The 16,980-nt window shown below is 35.9% G+C and overlaps 1 protein-coding gene across 1 annotated transcript in view; it reads left to right on the forward strand.

The window, feature by feature from the left end:
- Positions 1 to 16,980, forward strand: part of Vwde (von Willebrand factor D and EGF domains) — a 58,846-nt gene that overhangs the window by 5,449 nt on the left and 36,417 nt on the right. The window contains exons 3-10 of the mRNA XM_036182397.1: positions 1,061 to 1,292; positions 7,415 to 7,480; positions 9,270 to 9,517; positions 10,402 to 10,491; positions 12,328 to 12,472; positions 14,073 to 14,290; positions 14,687 to 14,760; positions 16,239 to 16,512. Of these exons, the coding sequence (XP_036038290.1) occupies positions 1,061 to 1,292; positions 7,415 to 7,480; positions 9,270 to 9,517; positions 10,402 to 10,491; positions 12,328 to 12,472; positions 14,073 to 14,290; positions 14,687 to 14,760; positions 16,239 to 16,512 (1,347 nt within the window). The remainder of the gene's footprint in view (positions 1 to 1,060; positions 1,293 to 7,414; positions 7,481 to 9,269; positions 9,518 to 10,401; positions 10,492 to 12,327; positions 12,473 to 14,072; positions 14,291 to 14,686; positions 14,761 to 16,238; positions 16,513 to 16,980) is intronic.

Here is a 16,980-nt window from a genome sequence, read left to right on the forward strand (position 1 = left end):
GAAATGGTGAGAAAATATTTTTTCTCCTTTTTTAATTTATTATATTTGTGTTTTAATTTTACACATAAGCCATAGGTTCCCCTGTCCTCCCCCCTCCCGCTCCCGCTCCCACCTTCCCCCCAGCCCCTCCCCTCCATTCCCATCTCCTCCAGGGCCAAGACTCCCCTGGGGATTCAGTTCAACCTGGTGGATTCAGTACATGCAGGTCCACAACAGGCAGAGTCTCTGTGTGTTCAAGAACACAGCCAAGCAAGGTGACCTCAACTTTTAGTCCCAGTACCAACCATAGAGACCTAGAGACCTGGAGGTCTGTATAGACAGGCAGGAAGTCATGTGGTTAGGTTTAGAGCCAATGAGAAGGCAAAACAAAATACAATAAAAAGACAGGTCACACAGGAAAAGGTCTGTCTGTCAGGGGAAGTGAGTGGTAAGCTAAAGGGAGTCATGGCTCTTGCTCTGATCTCTTAGGCTTTAATTGTATTTGGCTCTGTGTTTCTCGTTTACTAAGATCGTTTAGAATTTCATCTACAGATGTGTCCACTGTTTTAGTAAATTATTTGAAGTTGAATTTCTCATTTATAATACAAATGTACAATTAAAGTATTTACATTGAACAGGTTATATTAACATTAATTAATATTATATTAATTTAGTGTTCTCTAAATTTAACTTCTCCTGCAATAGATATATAAGCTGTTCATTTTTTAAAAGATTTACTGATGTGTATAAGTTTTTTGCCTGTATGTATGTGCTTATACAACATGCATGTCTGGTTCCCAGAGAAGTCAGAAAAAGGTGTTGGTTCTCTTGGACCTGGAGTTAAGAATGGTTATGAGTCATGATGTGGATGCTGGGATCCAAATCTAGGTCTTCTGGGAGAACAGCAAGTGCTCTTAACTGCAAAGCCTCATCTCTAGTCCAATTTATTTAATTTTTAAACAAATTGATTTTTTACTATTTTGAAGATTATATTAGATTTAAAGATTACTAAAAATGTAAAGTTTTTTTATTTGTAAGAAATTAATTGAATATTCAACCTTTATTTTCTCTCATATCAAAGATGAACCGCTGTGGAACACAGGCCCCCATCTGGCTGTCTCTGGGTGATTCAGAAACACTGCCCCTTCCTGGAGAGATCAAGCAACTGACAGCATGTGCCACATGGCAGTTTCTGTTCAGCACCGAAAAAGACTGCTGCCTCTTTCAAATCCCTGTGTCCATTCGGAACTGCGGAGATTTTTTTGTGTACTTGCTACAGCCCACTCAGGGATGCATGGGCTACTGTGCTGAAGGTAAGACAACATCACTAATACTTTGAACTGCTAGTTGTGGAGATGGATGTATGTGAGGGCATTTGCACTCTGGACGGGTTGTACTGAGCTAATGTCAGCAGCTGACTTGGTCTATCATTATTGCTAAACTGAAGCTAGCTTTCTGACTTCGATTGGCCAGGTTAGTCTTCAGATGTTTATCAGTCTCTCAGAATGCTCAAAAGTTTATGTTGTGGTGAAACTATGAAAACACTTACTGCACATATACCTGAGTGGCTTAAGAAATGCGATTTCTTCTTGCCTTTCCCCTCTCTAAAATTAAGAACAGACAGTAAGCAAAGTTGTGAAATTTTGGACTTCTGTATTATTTTATTTTTAATAGCTAAACTTATTGAGTGTTTATAGAGAGCCAGTAATTACCTTAAGCCCTGGTGTTAGTTACTGCAAAGATCAAGATTAAGTGTGCTCTCTAGTGGAATAGCTCAAACAACTCATAAAAATAAGCTAGATGTAACACTCAAAGAAGACAATAAACATCTATGCATTCCACATGCACAGTTCCCCTAAAAAAGAGTTTGCAGTTATGTTTGTAATGTACTTGCATGTTGGAGTGCTTGCTTAGACTCTACATAGTTTTAATCCTCAGTATTACAAAAAATTGTAAGAACAAACAAAACAACATCAAATAATATTTGCAGGTTCTGTGTCATCTAGATCATTCCCTTTATTTTGATTATGGTCTGGACTTCAGAAGTTACTTGCAAGTAATAATGTATGGAAGAGAAAAACAACAGTGGTTTCACAGCAAAGAGGACTGACAGATGCTATATTTGATCAATGCTAGTAGTATTCCTGGTGAGAGAACAGGAGGATATCATGCATCATCTGTGAGCTTGCAGTAGATGCGTTAATCTTCCCCAGAGGCTAGTTGCTTATCCTACTCATGAGAAAACTTGAATGAGCCCAGATTAAGAAACATTCTAGAGAACACATGAGTAATGTGCTTCAGAAGGAACAAGAACAGGAGCAACATAGAAAAGAATAAGAAACTGTCACAGACTGGAGAAAACAATTCTGAGTGATGCACTGTGATTTCCCAGAATATTGGAACAGAAGATGACATCAGTGGGGGAAATTGTCAATTTTTTTTTAACTGAAGAAGTTCTAAAATCATCTTCTTAACAAATACATCCTGGTCTTAGAAAGTACTAAGATTTGCAGAACATGGATAGGAAGTGTATATGAGAATGCTTTTTGTTAAAATTTTTTGTGTGAATATAAAACTATTTTAAACTAAATATTTATAACAATGCAAAAATAATTTTTTATTCTTCTCTCATATACTACATTCCCACTATAGTTTCCTCTTCCTCCTCTCCTCCTAGCCCCTCCTTCCCCCCCATCCACTCCTCCTCTATGTCTCTTCAGAAAGGGGCAGGCCTCCCAGAGTTATCAACCATGGAAGGCATGGGTCTCAACTGGAGCAGTCATCTGTTTGGACACTCCCACAAATTCTGTGCCACATTTACCCCAGGCCATCTTGCAGGCAGGACAAAACATAGGTCAAAGGTTTTGCGGATGGGTTGGCATCCCAATTCCTCCACTGGAAGCCTCGTCTGGTTAAAAAAGATGGCCAGTTGAGGTTCCATATACCCGTTACAGGGAGTCATTGCTAGGGTTACCCTTGAGGATTCCAGGGAGTTTCCATTGCAATAGGTTTCTACCTCACTCCTGAAATGCTTCCCAATTCCAGTTGTTCCTTCCAGTTAGCTTCTTTCACCCCCCCATCTCATCCCTCCTGTTGCCATCCCCACCCACCCTCAGGCCACCTGAAGTGACTATTCCATTTTTTCTTCCCAGAGAGAACCATGTGTCTCCTCTTGAGCCCTCCTTGTTACTTAGCCTCTCTGGATCTGTGGATATAGTATGATAATCCTTTTCTTTACTGTTAGTTACTCATAAGTGAGTCACTTATATCTTTATGGGTCTGGGTTACCTCATTCAGGATGATTTTTTTACCAATTCCATCTGTTTGCCTGCACATTTCATGATGTCGTTGTTTTTAACAGCCGAGTAACACCCCACTGTGTAAATGTGTCATGTTTTCTTTATCCATTCTTTGGCTGAGGGACATCTAGGTTCTTTCCAGGTTCTGACTATTACAAATAAAGCTACTATGAACATAGTTGCACAAGTGTCCTTGTGGTGTGATGGAACATACTTTGGGTATATGTCCAAGAGTGATATAGCTGGATCCTGACATAGATTGATTCCCAATTTTCTGAGAAGCCACCATATTGATTTCCAAAGTGACTGTATAATTTTTCACTCCCAACAGCAATGGAAGAGTCCCCCTTCTTCCACATCTTCACCAGCATAAGCTGTTGCTTGTGTTTTTGATCTTAGTCATTCTGACTAGTATAAAATGGAATCTCAGAGTCCTTTTGATTTGCATTTCCTTGATGGATAAGGATGTTGAATATTTTTCAAGTGCTTCTCAGGCATTTGAGATTCTTCTGTTGAGAATTCTCTGTTTAGATCTGTACCCCATTTTTAGTTGGATTATTTGGTTTGTTGATGTCTAGTTTTTTGAGTACCTTATATATTTTGGAAATTAGCCGTCTGTCAGATGCAGAGTTGGTGAAGACCTTTTCCCATTCTATGGGTTGCTGTTTTGTTCTATTGATGGTGTTCTTTGCCTTACAGAAGCTTTTTAGATTCATGAAGTCCCATTTATTAGTCATTGATCATAGTGCTTTGGTATTAGTGTTCTGTTCAGAAAGTCATCTCCTGTGCAAATGCATTCAAGGCTGTTCCCCACTTTATCTTCTGTCATGTTCAGTGCATCTTGTTTTATGTTCAGGTCTTTGACCCACTTGGACTTGAGTTTTGTGTAGGGTGGTAGACATGAATCCATTTGCTTCTTCTACATGCTGACATCTACAAGCATTTATTGAAGATGCTTTCTTTTTTCCATTGTATATTTCTGGCTTCTTTATAAAAAAAAAAAAAAAAAAAAAGGTGTCCAGAGATTTATATCTGAGTCTTCAATTCAATTCCATTGATCAACATGTCTGTTTTTAGGCCAAGACCATGCAGTTTTTATTACTATAGCTCTGTAGTAGAGTTTGAAATCAGGGATGATTATACCTCCAGAAGTTCTTTTATTGTACACATTGTTTTAGCTATCCTGGGTTTTTTGTTTTTTGATATGAAATTGAGTATTTTTTCAAAGCAATTGTGTTGAAATTTTGATAGGGATTGAATTAAATTTATGGATTGCTTTTGGCAAAATGGCCATTTTACTATGCTAATCCTCCTTGATCCATGAGTATGAAAGATCTTTCTGCTTTCTGATATCTTCTTCAATTTCTTTCTTCAAAGACTTGAAGTTTTCATCACACAGGTCTTTCACTTGCTTGATAAACATTACCCATAGTTATTTTATATTAATTGTGGCTACTGTGAAGGGTGTTGTTTCCTTGATTTCTTTCTTAGCCTAGTTGTCCTTTGTATATAGGAGGGCTACTTACTTTTTGGAGTTAATCTTGTATCCAGGCCCTTCCCTGAAGGTATTTGTCAGCTGTAGGAGGCTTCCAGAGTAGGGCAGCAGGGCTTCTTCAGAGAGCTCTGTACTCCGTTCTATCACATGGGCTTGAAAGAGAGCTGCCACTATTGGTAAAAAACAAAAACAAGAACACAAAATTGGAAGAATCCACATTATGTATAAAGGAAGCAAGCTCAAGGGCACAAGGATAGTAATTATAACTGTGTAACACCAATCAAGAGACATTGAGAATGGTAATGGTATCGTTGGAGAAAGTAGGAGTAAAGACAGTTACAGGGAAACAAGGTTTTTTGCCTTATGATAAAATACCAGCTCCATAACAGGGCGTAACATTTCTACATGACTGTGCCAGAATCAGACCCTCCCTATGTGATGCAAAACTGGTGGGTTTTACTTCCATGGAGAAATAGACAAGCCACCAGGTAGCAATACATATCACCAACCACTCTGAGTAAAGAATCAAATCTGCAGAAGCAAAGGGAACTAGAGCAACAGTCAACCAATGTGATCTAGATGACATTCCAGGCAAATCCACCCAAGAGAAGCAGAATAAACATTCTTTGTAAGTGGATGTGCAGTATTTACCATGATATACCTCATCATAAACCCTAAGTCAAAGAAATTATATGTTATAAAAATGAAACTAATTAAAATTAGTATTCATTGAGCACTTACTTTATAAAGTAAAAATATAAATTAAATACCTCTATACATTTAGAGACTAAAATAAATATAAATAAGATTCAGAACAATAAGATGAAAAAATGGACAGAATAAAATCAATAAATACAATTCACATAAACAACAGGAAATTTAATGAATCAAAATCTAATTCTTTTAGTAATTCAATGAAAGTCATAACTCTCTATCCATAATTTTGGGTTAGAAAAGAGCACACTGGGACCAGCCATGCAGAGAAGCCATGTAGAACAAGTATATGCTTGGCATGATGAAAAGCATAGATTCAGTCTCTAGGAACATACATGTGAGGGGTTCAGGGAGAGAATATTAGGGATACACTAAAACAAGGTACTCTGAAGCAACTAAGCAAGGTGAGAATGAGCTCACAGAGATTGTAGCAGCAAGCACAGGGCCCACACAGGCCTGTATCACGTCCTCTGTGTGTATATTATAGTTATTAGCTTAATATTTTTATGGAACTCCTGATTATGAGACCCCCTGAATGGGTCTTTGACTTTTGCATCTGCTATTTGGACTCCTTGCTTCCTGTGCCCAACTTTGATGTGATAGTTTTTGCTTCATTATTATATTTTATTTTGTCAGGTTTGGTTGTTGTCTCTTAAAAGCCAGTTCCTTTCTAATGAGGGACAGAAAGGGAATGGATCCAGGGAAGAGGGAAGGTGGGGCAGAACAGGGAGGGGTTGATGGAGGGGAAACTATAATCAGGATATAAGGTATTAGAAAAGAATATATTTTAAAAAGGAAAATAAAAATAAAGGGAAAGAATCCTCCGGGGGGGGGGGGGGGAGATTCCACAGATAATATGTGAACCAACAAAAGTAGAATTATGAACAATTCTTTTAATACTTTGATATCTTTAGATGAACTTGGCTAGTTAGTTAACATATGCACACAGCCACAACACTTAAAGACAATAGTTATAGCCCTATTCAAGAAGTTATATTTCTAGTTCAATACAATTTCAAAAGGATCACCCAGGAACTAGATCATTTTGAGTGGAAATTTTCCAAACATACTAAGTGGAAATAATGACAAGCTTATGCAAAACTTTTCCGGATAAATGACGAAGGAAGAGTTACATAGTTCTGAGAGAGAGCTAAACTCCTGTGGAGCCAGTGTTACTCAGAACAACCAAACACAGTCATACAAGGAAAGGGCACTATAGCAGCTCTAGCATGAAAATACTCAGCAATCTTCCCAATACTTGAGAGGCTCAGATCACATGAGGTTTATGAATTTGGGGTCAGTCTGGGTTCCATAGCAAGTTCCCTATTAGCCTGCACTAATAAGTGAAACTCTATCTCGAGAAAGGAAAAATTATGACCAGGTCACAGAAATCTTCTAAGTCAATAAACCAAAATTATTGTCTACACAAAATTCCTATAAATTGGACAATTAGGATTAAACACTTATAAATATTTGTGTTCATTTTTCTTGAGGAAGTTTGTCTGAAAGTCTTTTGGGTGAACATCATATAAAAATGTCTGCATTATGGTAAGAGTATATTTAGTGTCATATGAAAATGCCAAATTGTCCTTCAAAGTGACTTGCCACTTTATGTTTCTATAAAAAGCAAAGATTTCTGCAGCCCAAGAATTTGAAATTATCACTGTGCTCTGATATTTAATAATGCAGACCCCAAAAGAGGTATAAAAGCTACAACTACTTCAAAATACAACCACTGATCATCGATCATCTCTTTTTGATCTTATCCTTAAAGGAGAAAAATCCTTATGAAAAATCTTAGAGAGAACAACTAAGAAATTCTACAACCATGTTAAAATATACTTTCCCAAGGAAATGTTCATAGATCTATGTGGATTTGCACATTTACGGTCATTTAATTAAATATACAAACTTTAACCTTTTACAGCTATTTCTGATGTGAAGTTACACACATGTGGCCCTGGAGAAATAGAAATTGGAGGTGACTGTATTGGTGTGTATGGCATTGGTTTTTATATAATGTAGTTATAAGATAGTGACTTCTATGAATATGTTTGTCCTGTGGTTTTAAATGTTGAATTATTCAAGCATACCAGCCTGGTAGAAGTCATCAATAACAACAACAACTTATTTATTGTATGTGTAGAACTTATACTTGAGGCCTGCAGAACTATAGAGTTAAAAACAAATGTAATTATTGGCAGAATCATTCACAAGAAAATTTGAACTTAATTTTCATAACAATTTAAATGTATATGTAGATACTGTTTTACTTTCAAAAATATACCTTCTAGAACTGTTCAAGGAAGTATGAAGCACAATAGTTATAAAAATAATTCCTTTTTTTTCCGTTCCCTTTTTCTTTTTTTATGTGTGTGTGTTTTGAGACAATTTGCCTACCTCTGTAAGTGCTGGGATTAAGGGCATGTGCCAGCTCCACCTGTCTCATATTTTTTTATAATATGGAAAAATATCTTAAAAATACAAATAATCCAGGCACAGTGGTACACATCTTCAATCATAGCTGAAGCAGGAGGATTGTTGTCCATTTCTGGCCAGCTTTGGCTTCATGGAAAGACCTCCTCTCAAAACAAACAAGCAAAACAAAAATTACTCATTTCATTGTGTCCACTGACAAATATGATTCTTTAAAATTAGGAAGCAGAATTTTCATCTAGTTACTCCATTTAACAGCTCTTAGTGGCTTCTCTGCATTCCTCCAGTTGAAGAGTGATTTTTGCAGGCACCTTTCCCAGTAAGTAATTCTGCTACTAAACCATAATGCTGTCTCAAAGTTTCAGCTTCATTAGAGCCTGTGATTTAAATGTTTATTATTTCTTTTACTTTTTTAGGTTGTAATATAAAAGAATAAAACAATATTCCTTAGTCATTGTAACAATAAGTACATAATATGATTAATGATATATTACAGATATTAGGCATGGATTTTCCTAACTAGGGATCTGTATTAAAGAAAAAAATCATTTTCCTTCTTGAATAAATACATTTCAGACCTAGAAGCTTAGTTTTGCAATTGTCACAAAATAATAATGTATGTCGTAGAAAGATGCATATTTCAGAATATTGTAAAGCATCTTGTTAGATTTTATCACTAGGATTTTTTCTATTTCTAAAACAAAATAAAATAATTTTTACAGATCCTTATATTTAACTTTGCAAATGCCTAGGATTAAAAAGCAAGCTGTGAACTCTTCATAAAGATCCTAGAAGAAACTTCAGATGTATCTTTAGCCTCAGAAAAATGAAAAGAGGGAGAGATCTGTCCAGCACTTCATACAGGTCACTGCCTGCATAACCACCATTCAATGAACAACTCTTTCAACCCAAAGTTGTGATGAACTGAGTTCAAAGCAAATTATAAAATACATATTTGGTTTGATGCTATGGTGAATCTTTATAACAAGAGATTATAATGTGTAGTGACTAAATTTTGTTTGTTCTGTAGCTTAGAAAAGATGATTGCCTGAAGAACATGAACCACTTTTCTTCTCACAGTCCAGGCTTTGTAAAGGGTCTGCATGATTAACCTACACATGAACTAGGTTACTCTGCTGTCAATCAATATTCACAATAGTTTAAACATGAGTGTTTCCCTTTGATGCCTGCTAGAAAATAATCATTTTTCCAAACTCGCTTTCCTGTCTTCTTAAAGTAAGTCTCAATGCTAACACCATTTTATTTATAGTCTTTGAATTCCTTTTTGGCACTGTTGTTTTCTTTCTTTGGGATGCCTGACTTCCTCACTGTGTTTCTCCCACCAGGCCAGCTCTCCACCTTATCACCCCCTCCACCTCCAGGCAGGCCAAAGGTTACAGTGGAGTTGGTTGACTCCCAGGTGTTTTGTAGGTGTGCTTTTGATGTTTCCCCTGCAAACAACTCCGTAGGATTTCTCATAGCCTGGTCTAGGCTTTCTTCCCAAGAAATCAAAGAAGAGCTGAAACAAGAGAGCACTGTTCAGCCATTTTCTCTTCTAGAACTTGATGGCATAAATCTCAGACTTGGAGATAAGGTATGTAAAACAAAACCAAAAAAAAAAACAAAAAAAACAAAAACAAAACCAACAACAACAACAAAAAACAAAACACCAAAAAAAAAAAACAACTTTGTATTTTCTTTTCATGAATATATTGATTTTCAAAACTGGATTTTAAATCAAACACTGAAAGCTTCTTTGGTCCTCAGAATATAAAGCTTGGCAACTGTGCTAATTCTGGTAACAGAAGTATCAATAATGTACTTTTGGTGACTGTGTTTGAAATATCTCCTTTTAATAATCTGCTGATTATCAATGAATCTTTAAAACTCTATGTCTCTTTCAGATTTTAAAATTATATCCTTCATATATTGGAAAGCAATGTTTTAATTTTTCAATGCTCATACCATTTTATTTACTTTCTAATAGATATATTTGAAATTAAAAGTACACTGTACTTTATATTGAGGTTCAAATAACTAATATTTTATGATAGGATTTTTCTCAAACTTTAGGCAAGTATGTGAAATGTTTTGGTTCTTTATTTTTTGTTTAATTTTATTTATTTTATCTTATATATGAGTGTTTTGTCTGCGTGTGTGCCTGTGCACGTGTGTGTGTGTGTGTGTGTGTGTGTGTGTGTGTATCATGGGGTGCATTTGATGCCCATGGAGGTCAGAAAGTGTATTGGATCCCCTGAATCTGGAATTTTGGATAGCTATGAACCACTGAGTGGGTGCTGAAAGTAGAACCTGAGTCTCCTGCAAGAAGAGCAAGTGCTCTTAACTGCTGGCCATCTCTCTAGCCTCCTTTTCTTAATTTTATCATTTACTAACAACTGAACCAAGTATTTAAGGACAATAATTCACATTTCTTTACAATACAACTACTAAATGATTATTTCTTAACTGTGTTCATAGGTATTCTGCAGTGCTTCCATCTTTTTCTTGGAGAAACCAGACATCCAAAGCATAGCTGTGGAAAGCCAGGGATATTTTGTGGGAATTAAGGTGTGTAGCAGTGAGTATGATCTAGAAAGGTTATTGACTGTAAGTTGCCCATGATGGTTCTTGGGCCTCATCATTGACTGAATCAGAAAGTCTAGACAGAATAATCAGCGATTTTGAAGATTAACTGAGTAATTGTCATGTACAACAAAGCTGAAGACACACATGAATGTACTGAATTTGGGGTGTTTTTTGGCTTATGATATCATTGTATCCCAGTAAACTCATCATAAATCAAAAACAGTACACGTCAAAAATGCATTTAGTGCAACCAAGTTTCTGGCATTATCTTTGCAATAAGCACACTGTGGAGTATAGGATACTTACCCTTTGTGACCTATGGCTGCTTGGGAGCTGTAGGTGGCTGCTACTGTTTAGTATCATGAGAAAGTATATCACAGAATATTGCTAGAAAGACAAAAATTCAAGGTACAATTTCTACTGAATAGTAAAATTGTACACAAGTCAATTTTGAATTACTTGTGAATGTAAAACTTCACAAGTCAAGCCATCATAATGCATGGACTTGAGAGACGGAGGGGCTAAAGCAATAACTCAAATCTGAATAGGTTAAAGGCTCTCTTTTCATGAGTCACTCTACAGATACTCTATTACTCTATTATATAAGCATGCCACAATTTGGTTATTGCACATGTTTGAAGACAAGTACCAGATGAAGAGCTAGCACCTGGGACTTAAGCAGAAATGACTCACAGTTCTGGGTTTTATGGACTGCCAAAATTGTGCTAACTAAGCAACATTGTTCTTTTGGTTACTGATGGTCTCGTTGGATCCAGAGAGTGATGAGTAATTCCAACAGGTAAGCAGAACTGAGAGGAAATCACGATCAGTGGAAGGTATTGGGCAGTGATAAGAGGTAGAAGCTGGATAGGAACACTGTGGGGACCTCACTCATGGAGCTGAGATTGCATTGTCTTCATTTCTTGTTCAAGGACAATATAGGAAATTGGTCAATTGTAAGGACAGGCCTTGGGATAAGGTAAAATCTTTGTCAAGCTTAAAGTTCATGTGAACATGGAAAGAGTCCAGGAAGACTGGATGACATTGTCAGAAGAGCTAGTGATGGGAAAGTAAGCAGAACTCTGACCCTGAGAGTGCAGGAACATTTTGCTCTGCATTGGTATACATAGTTAAACAATGTCAGTGGTCAGCCACTGTTTCTAGTAAGATGAACAGAGAAATAGCACTAAGAAGCAATTCTTTTGAGAAACAGCCAAGACTCGATGCTGTGGAGACAACAAAAGATCCCTGCTTCCACACATGACTGCCCTGTGGACTGGAATGACTCAGGCTGTAGCAGTACATCTCAGGAAGTCTAATTTAGAATTCAGACACTCAGAAACAAGCTGAGGAGCTGGATACTGCAGGGGACAACACCATTTGGATTTGTGGATTAAGTAGTACATAAATCTCAATGATGACATTAAATACTTGAAAATAACCAGGTTCTTCTCTGGTTATGTCAATAAGCATCAGAAATTAAATGGATGAGGGTGGGAAACACAATCTCTCTTCCTCAGTTCTTCAGAATCAATGAAGCTAGCTTTGCCACCAAGCTGTCCAACCTATGTTGAGGAAGCAATTGTGCCTAAACTCAGAATGGTGCTGGAACTCTCTGGATGCTACTGCATGTGGCTTATATATTTTTATTGGTTTGGTGTTAACTGGCCTTGTTTAGTTAAATAAAACTCAATGATCATGTTATTAACAGCTCACTAAGCAGAAGAGGATTTGTCAAGGAAAAAACGTGTTTTCAAATTTGATCTTTAGAAATACATTCTGTTTGAACATAATTGACATAATCTTTTCTCTTACTAGTTAAAACCTGAACTGAGTACTATATCAGAAGATGGGAAGGAATACCAGCTGAGGGTAGAGAGCACTGTTCCTATTGCTTGCTCTGAATTTAGAGAGCTTGATGAAGGGTGCAAAATCTCATTAAAACTGAGAACCGTCGAACAAGGTACCACACAAAATTCCTTTTGGCTCATTACATTTCAGATAATAATTGATCCTCATCCTCCTTTATAGAAAATCCATGCACTGTACTCAGATAATAAAATGTTTCATGCTTATATCAAGCAATAGCTCAATTGTATTAAAGATCTGATGTAAGATTGAGTTGACTGGCAAAGCAGTTCATGGTTTTTCTTCCTGTGCTCAAACATACTATCGAACCACCTTCTCTTTGTGTTTTCATCTGCCATCTTTCCTATCCCTCCATTTCTTCCTCCTTCTCATCTCCCTTCTCCTCTGCCTCCCACTTATTTTTCCCTTTACCTTGTTTTCAGAGACGGGGACTACTAGCTCTTTACAGTTTTCCAAGAGTTCAAGCTTATGAAACACAGGCCTCATGATGAATTCTTCACATGTCTCTCCCCAGTGTAAGCTTCATGAGGAATCTTTTGTCTTAATATTCTTCCACTTAAATGGCTAATCGCATGGGCATCATGATGCATGATCCTCACACTGTAAACTTGGGAAATGAAGTCAGAGAGTGTACCTAAGCCAGACATATTCCACCTTCCACTTAGAGAGCTGGCTAAGGTGTTTGGATGTTTCCATTATTTTTAAATGTATGGGAAAATATGTTCATAGGAAAATAAAAAGGGAAACATTTTCCCCAGGATATTGAACTGTGCACAGTTAACCTTGATGTGACCACTGTAATTTCATACCTGTAAAATCCATGTGGGTGAAAAGAAGACAATGACAGAAATTCGCTTCTTTCTTTTTGTCTCAGGATGGCTGTTTTGTCCTGAATTGGATTTGAAAGCATACTTCTTTATATCCACTTTGGTAGTGTGTTCTTTTTGTTTATGGGAAGAACAGAAATTATGTAAATCAGCTATGACTTTTTGTTTGTTTGCTTTGTTTTTCATGATGTGGTTTCTCTGCATAAGAGCTCTGGCTGTCCTGGAACTCACTTTGTAGACCATGCTAGGCTTGAACTCACAGAGATCCTCCTGCCTCTGCCTCCTGAGTGCTGGGGTTAAGGGTGTGTACCACCACTGCCCAACCGCCACACTTCTTTTTAAAGTTCTGCTTTCATTTCTATTACTGTTTCCTGTCAAAATTCTTTCTCTTTTCCTTTGTTACTTAAACAGAGGATCATTTTCAGTTTCTGAATCTATCCAGACACTTATGAGGAGAAATAAGATTACTTATGACCAAGAGATGCACGTCATCTTCTTACTAAATGTTCTTATACATCAGAACATATATACAGTTTATGTTGATGAAATCATGGTACTAACATGTTCATTACATTATCATACCTGTATTATTAGTTGCCTTTGAATTTTATTTGGATGCACATCTGTTTGTAGCTTATTGAAAATAGAAATGTGTATGTATATATGTATACATACATAAAATTAATATTTTTCTATAAAGATAAAGTAGAACCAGTAGCTTTATTTTAATTTAAACAAACATTACACATATTTTTGCAATTATTTAAGAATAATATTTTAGTCATACTATTTCATATTAACCAACTAACTGTACTTAATTTGTATATACATTTGCAAAAAACCTTTAAAAATTTTCCCCCTAAATAGGTAAAGAACACTTGGGTTTAAATTTGGCATTATCTTCCTGTCATGTGGACCTTCACCAGAACTCTTCTTGTGACAATGGAATATGTAGCCATGCTGTGGTGCACTACACTGCTGTGACAGACTTTTCCCAGGATGGAGACAGAGCTACAGACATCATTGTGGAACCTATAGTCAGTGATGATTTCCTGTGGGACAGATACACTCCAGACAGCATCCAGGTTGACTAATTAGAAAAATAACCTTTGTAATTTAAGATTTTAAAAGTTATGTTTGTGCTGCAATTTTTTTATTTAAAAGTTATTTGATGGGGCCAAAGAGATGGCTCAAGGGCCTCTTTTCTAGAGGCCTCAAATTTGGTTCCTAGCACCATGTCTCCTTCTGGTCTCTGTCATCACCTGCTTACACTTGGCATATATACATGTATACAAATCAGACTCATTACATAAATAAATAAATCTTTAAAAATTACTTGATATTTTTTATTTTTAAAATAATTCTATTTTCAGTAATTATAAAAATAATTTCTTGAATATTAATTGCAATTGCAAAATAATGTACTGCATATCACTATCTACCTATCAATATTAATCTTTAAACATATCTTTCTTCCAAAGATAAAAGTCAAGGATGTCCCATCTGCTTACTGCTATTCATTTACTGACCCACACATAATAACATTGGATGGCAGGTAAGGTCTGAACCTTTCTTTCAGTGGTCTTTATTTCCTTTAGTTTTGTTGTTGTTGTTTTGTTTTAAATGCCACACCCTTTTGTCACTTTTTGTCTTTGTCAGTGATTTGGACTTTCACTGGCTTGTTTCTAGACATTAGTGTATTTGTGTTGAATATTTTATCTTAACTCCAGTCTGAGTAAACAATGTAGACAACTAGTGAGCCTGAATTTTTGGATTATTACAGGTGAAGATGTAATGAAGATTATTGCAAATGCACACAATCATTTTTGCTTGGCCATTTACTTATTTTTGATAATGAGTCAGTTATTTTCACTAAGCATGTTTACTATGTTCTATGTTTATATATTAGTAGAATAATCTTTGAGATTTCTGTGAAATGGTTAATCTATTAAATTTATCTTAATACTGATTACTTTTAATTGATGACAAAAATATTCATTTAATTTGTTTTTTTTTTTTTTAACTATGAAAGCCTTGGTGGTTATTTCTGGTAAAATGGTCAAAGTAATGAAAAAGGAATCAAAATGATACTGCTTTTAATGTCTGGACAGAAAGATTTAATTTTGGTGATGCTGTTCTAGGGGACTTGTGAGTCTAAGATCTTCTTAAGAAAGACAACTCCTTGTCTAGTGAAAAATTGTCTTCATGATACCTGACGGGTGTTCTAGACATACTGTGATAGTTGTCAGCAAAATGATTCATGAGTGAACAGTTGTAGAACCCTCTGTTATAAAAAGCACTATACAGACTTCAGAGAGTACTGAAAAGTTGTCAGCACTGATCACTTATGAAGAAATCTTTTATGGCCGTATTTGGAGATTTAGCAGCCTTGGTGAGGAATCCTCAAGAAAGCATAATGTGGTGTACTTAATCTGTGTTCATTCAGTGAGATTAGTTGTGAAATATCCAGCTGACAAGCCATATTCTGAGTGCTGGGGGTAAGGCAATGAATGAAGTCAGTCAATCTCTGCCCTGGTGCTGAACTTTGGATAGGAGAAGAGGTACAGGAGCACAATTAACAACAGCAACAGTAATAAAACTGTGTTGGAAACAAATACAAGCCAGGAATTAAAACAGGTAGAGAAGAAGGGATGGAAGTAGAGTTCGTGATTTATTAAAAGAGTCTGGTTATCAAAAGCCATTAAGCAATGGTCTTTTTGGCCAAACGCCTCCTAAGAAAGCCAAGTGCATGCACACTCAGCAAGCATGCTCTCCTTTAAGAAGGGAGTCTGTTGGGTGGGCAGAGAAAAAGAGAGTTGTGGGGAAGAGTTAAGGTATTTAGGGTTCCTTTGAGTCATTCATGAACACAAATCAGTCTTCAGAGCCATAAAAGTATTAAGAAGACAAATTTCTTAGTCTCAGGCCAACATACATTGATTACTTATACATACATTTAAGAACTTTTCTATTACATTTATAATGTTATAATAGTTTATCCTGATTCTTAATGTACTTGACTTTTGTTCATACTAGGATATATGATAACTTCAAGACTGGAACATTTGTGCTTTATAAGAGTATTTCACGTGATTTTGAAATACATGTACGCCAGTGGGATTGCGGGAGACTTCATTATCCTGTTTCATGTAACTGTGGTTTTGTTGCAAAAGAAGAAGCTGATGTGGTTACTTTTGATATGTGCACTGGTCAGTTACATGAATCTCCACCACATTTATTTGTGAAGAGACAAGATACGTCATCAAGCAATATCAAAATAACTGAATCTTATTTAGGAAGAAAGATCACGGTATGTGAACAGAGGTCAAAGTTTAATATTAAAAATAGTTTTCCTTTTCTCATTTGGGATGAACTTCCATTCATCTTTAAAAATTAGGCACTATTATGTTTTGATATTAGTTGTTGAAGAAAATGGCATATAAAATATGGATGATATGATTAAAATATATACATGTGTGAGAATATCTTGCTCACTGGTATGAAAAGGGAAAGAAAATAGCTTTAGATTGACACATATATTGAAAGAAAGCTTCTTTTATAACCTACTACTTAAAATGAAACACATTTAAAAAATATTTTTATCATTTACCTTTTTAAAGATACTGTTTCATACCAGTGAGCAAGATAGTTATAACTTAAGGTCATGTTCACTTTTTAATCTTTCAAAAAGTACATTCTTGGTAGTTATATTTGAATTTAATTAAAATTTAAATGTGTTATGGTTTTATAACACTTACTGAATAATAATTTACAAACA

This window comes from Onychomys torridus, chromosome 3, assembly GCF_903995425.1.
Source record: "Onychomys torridus chromosome 3, mOncTor1.1, whole genome shotgun sequence".
NCBI classification, from domain to species: Eukaryota; Metazoa; Chordata; class Mammalia; order Rodentia; family Cricetidae; genus Onychomys; species Onychomys torridus.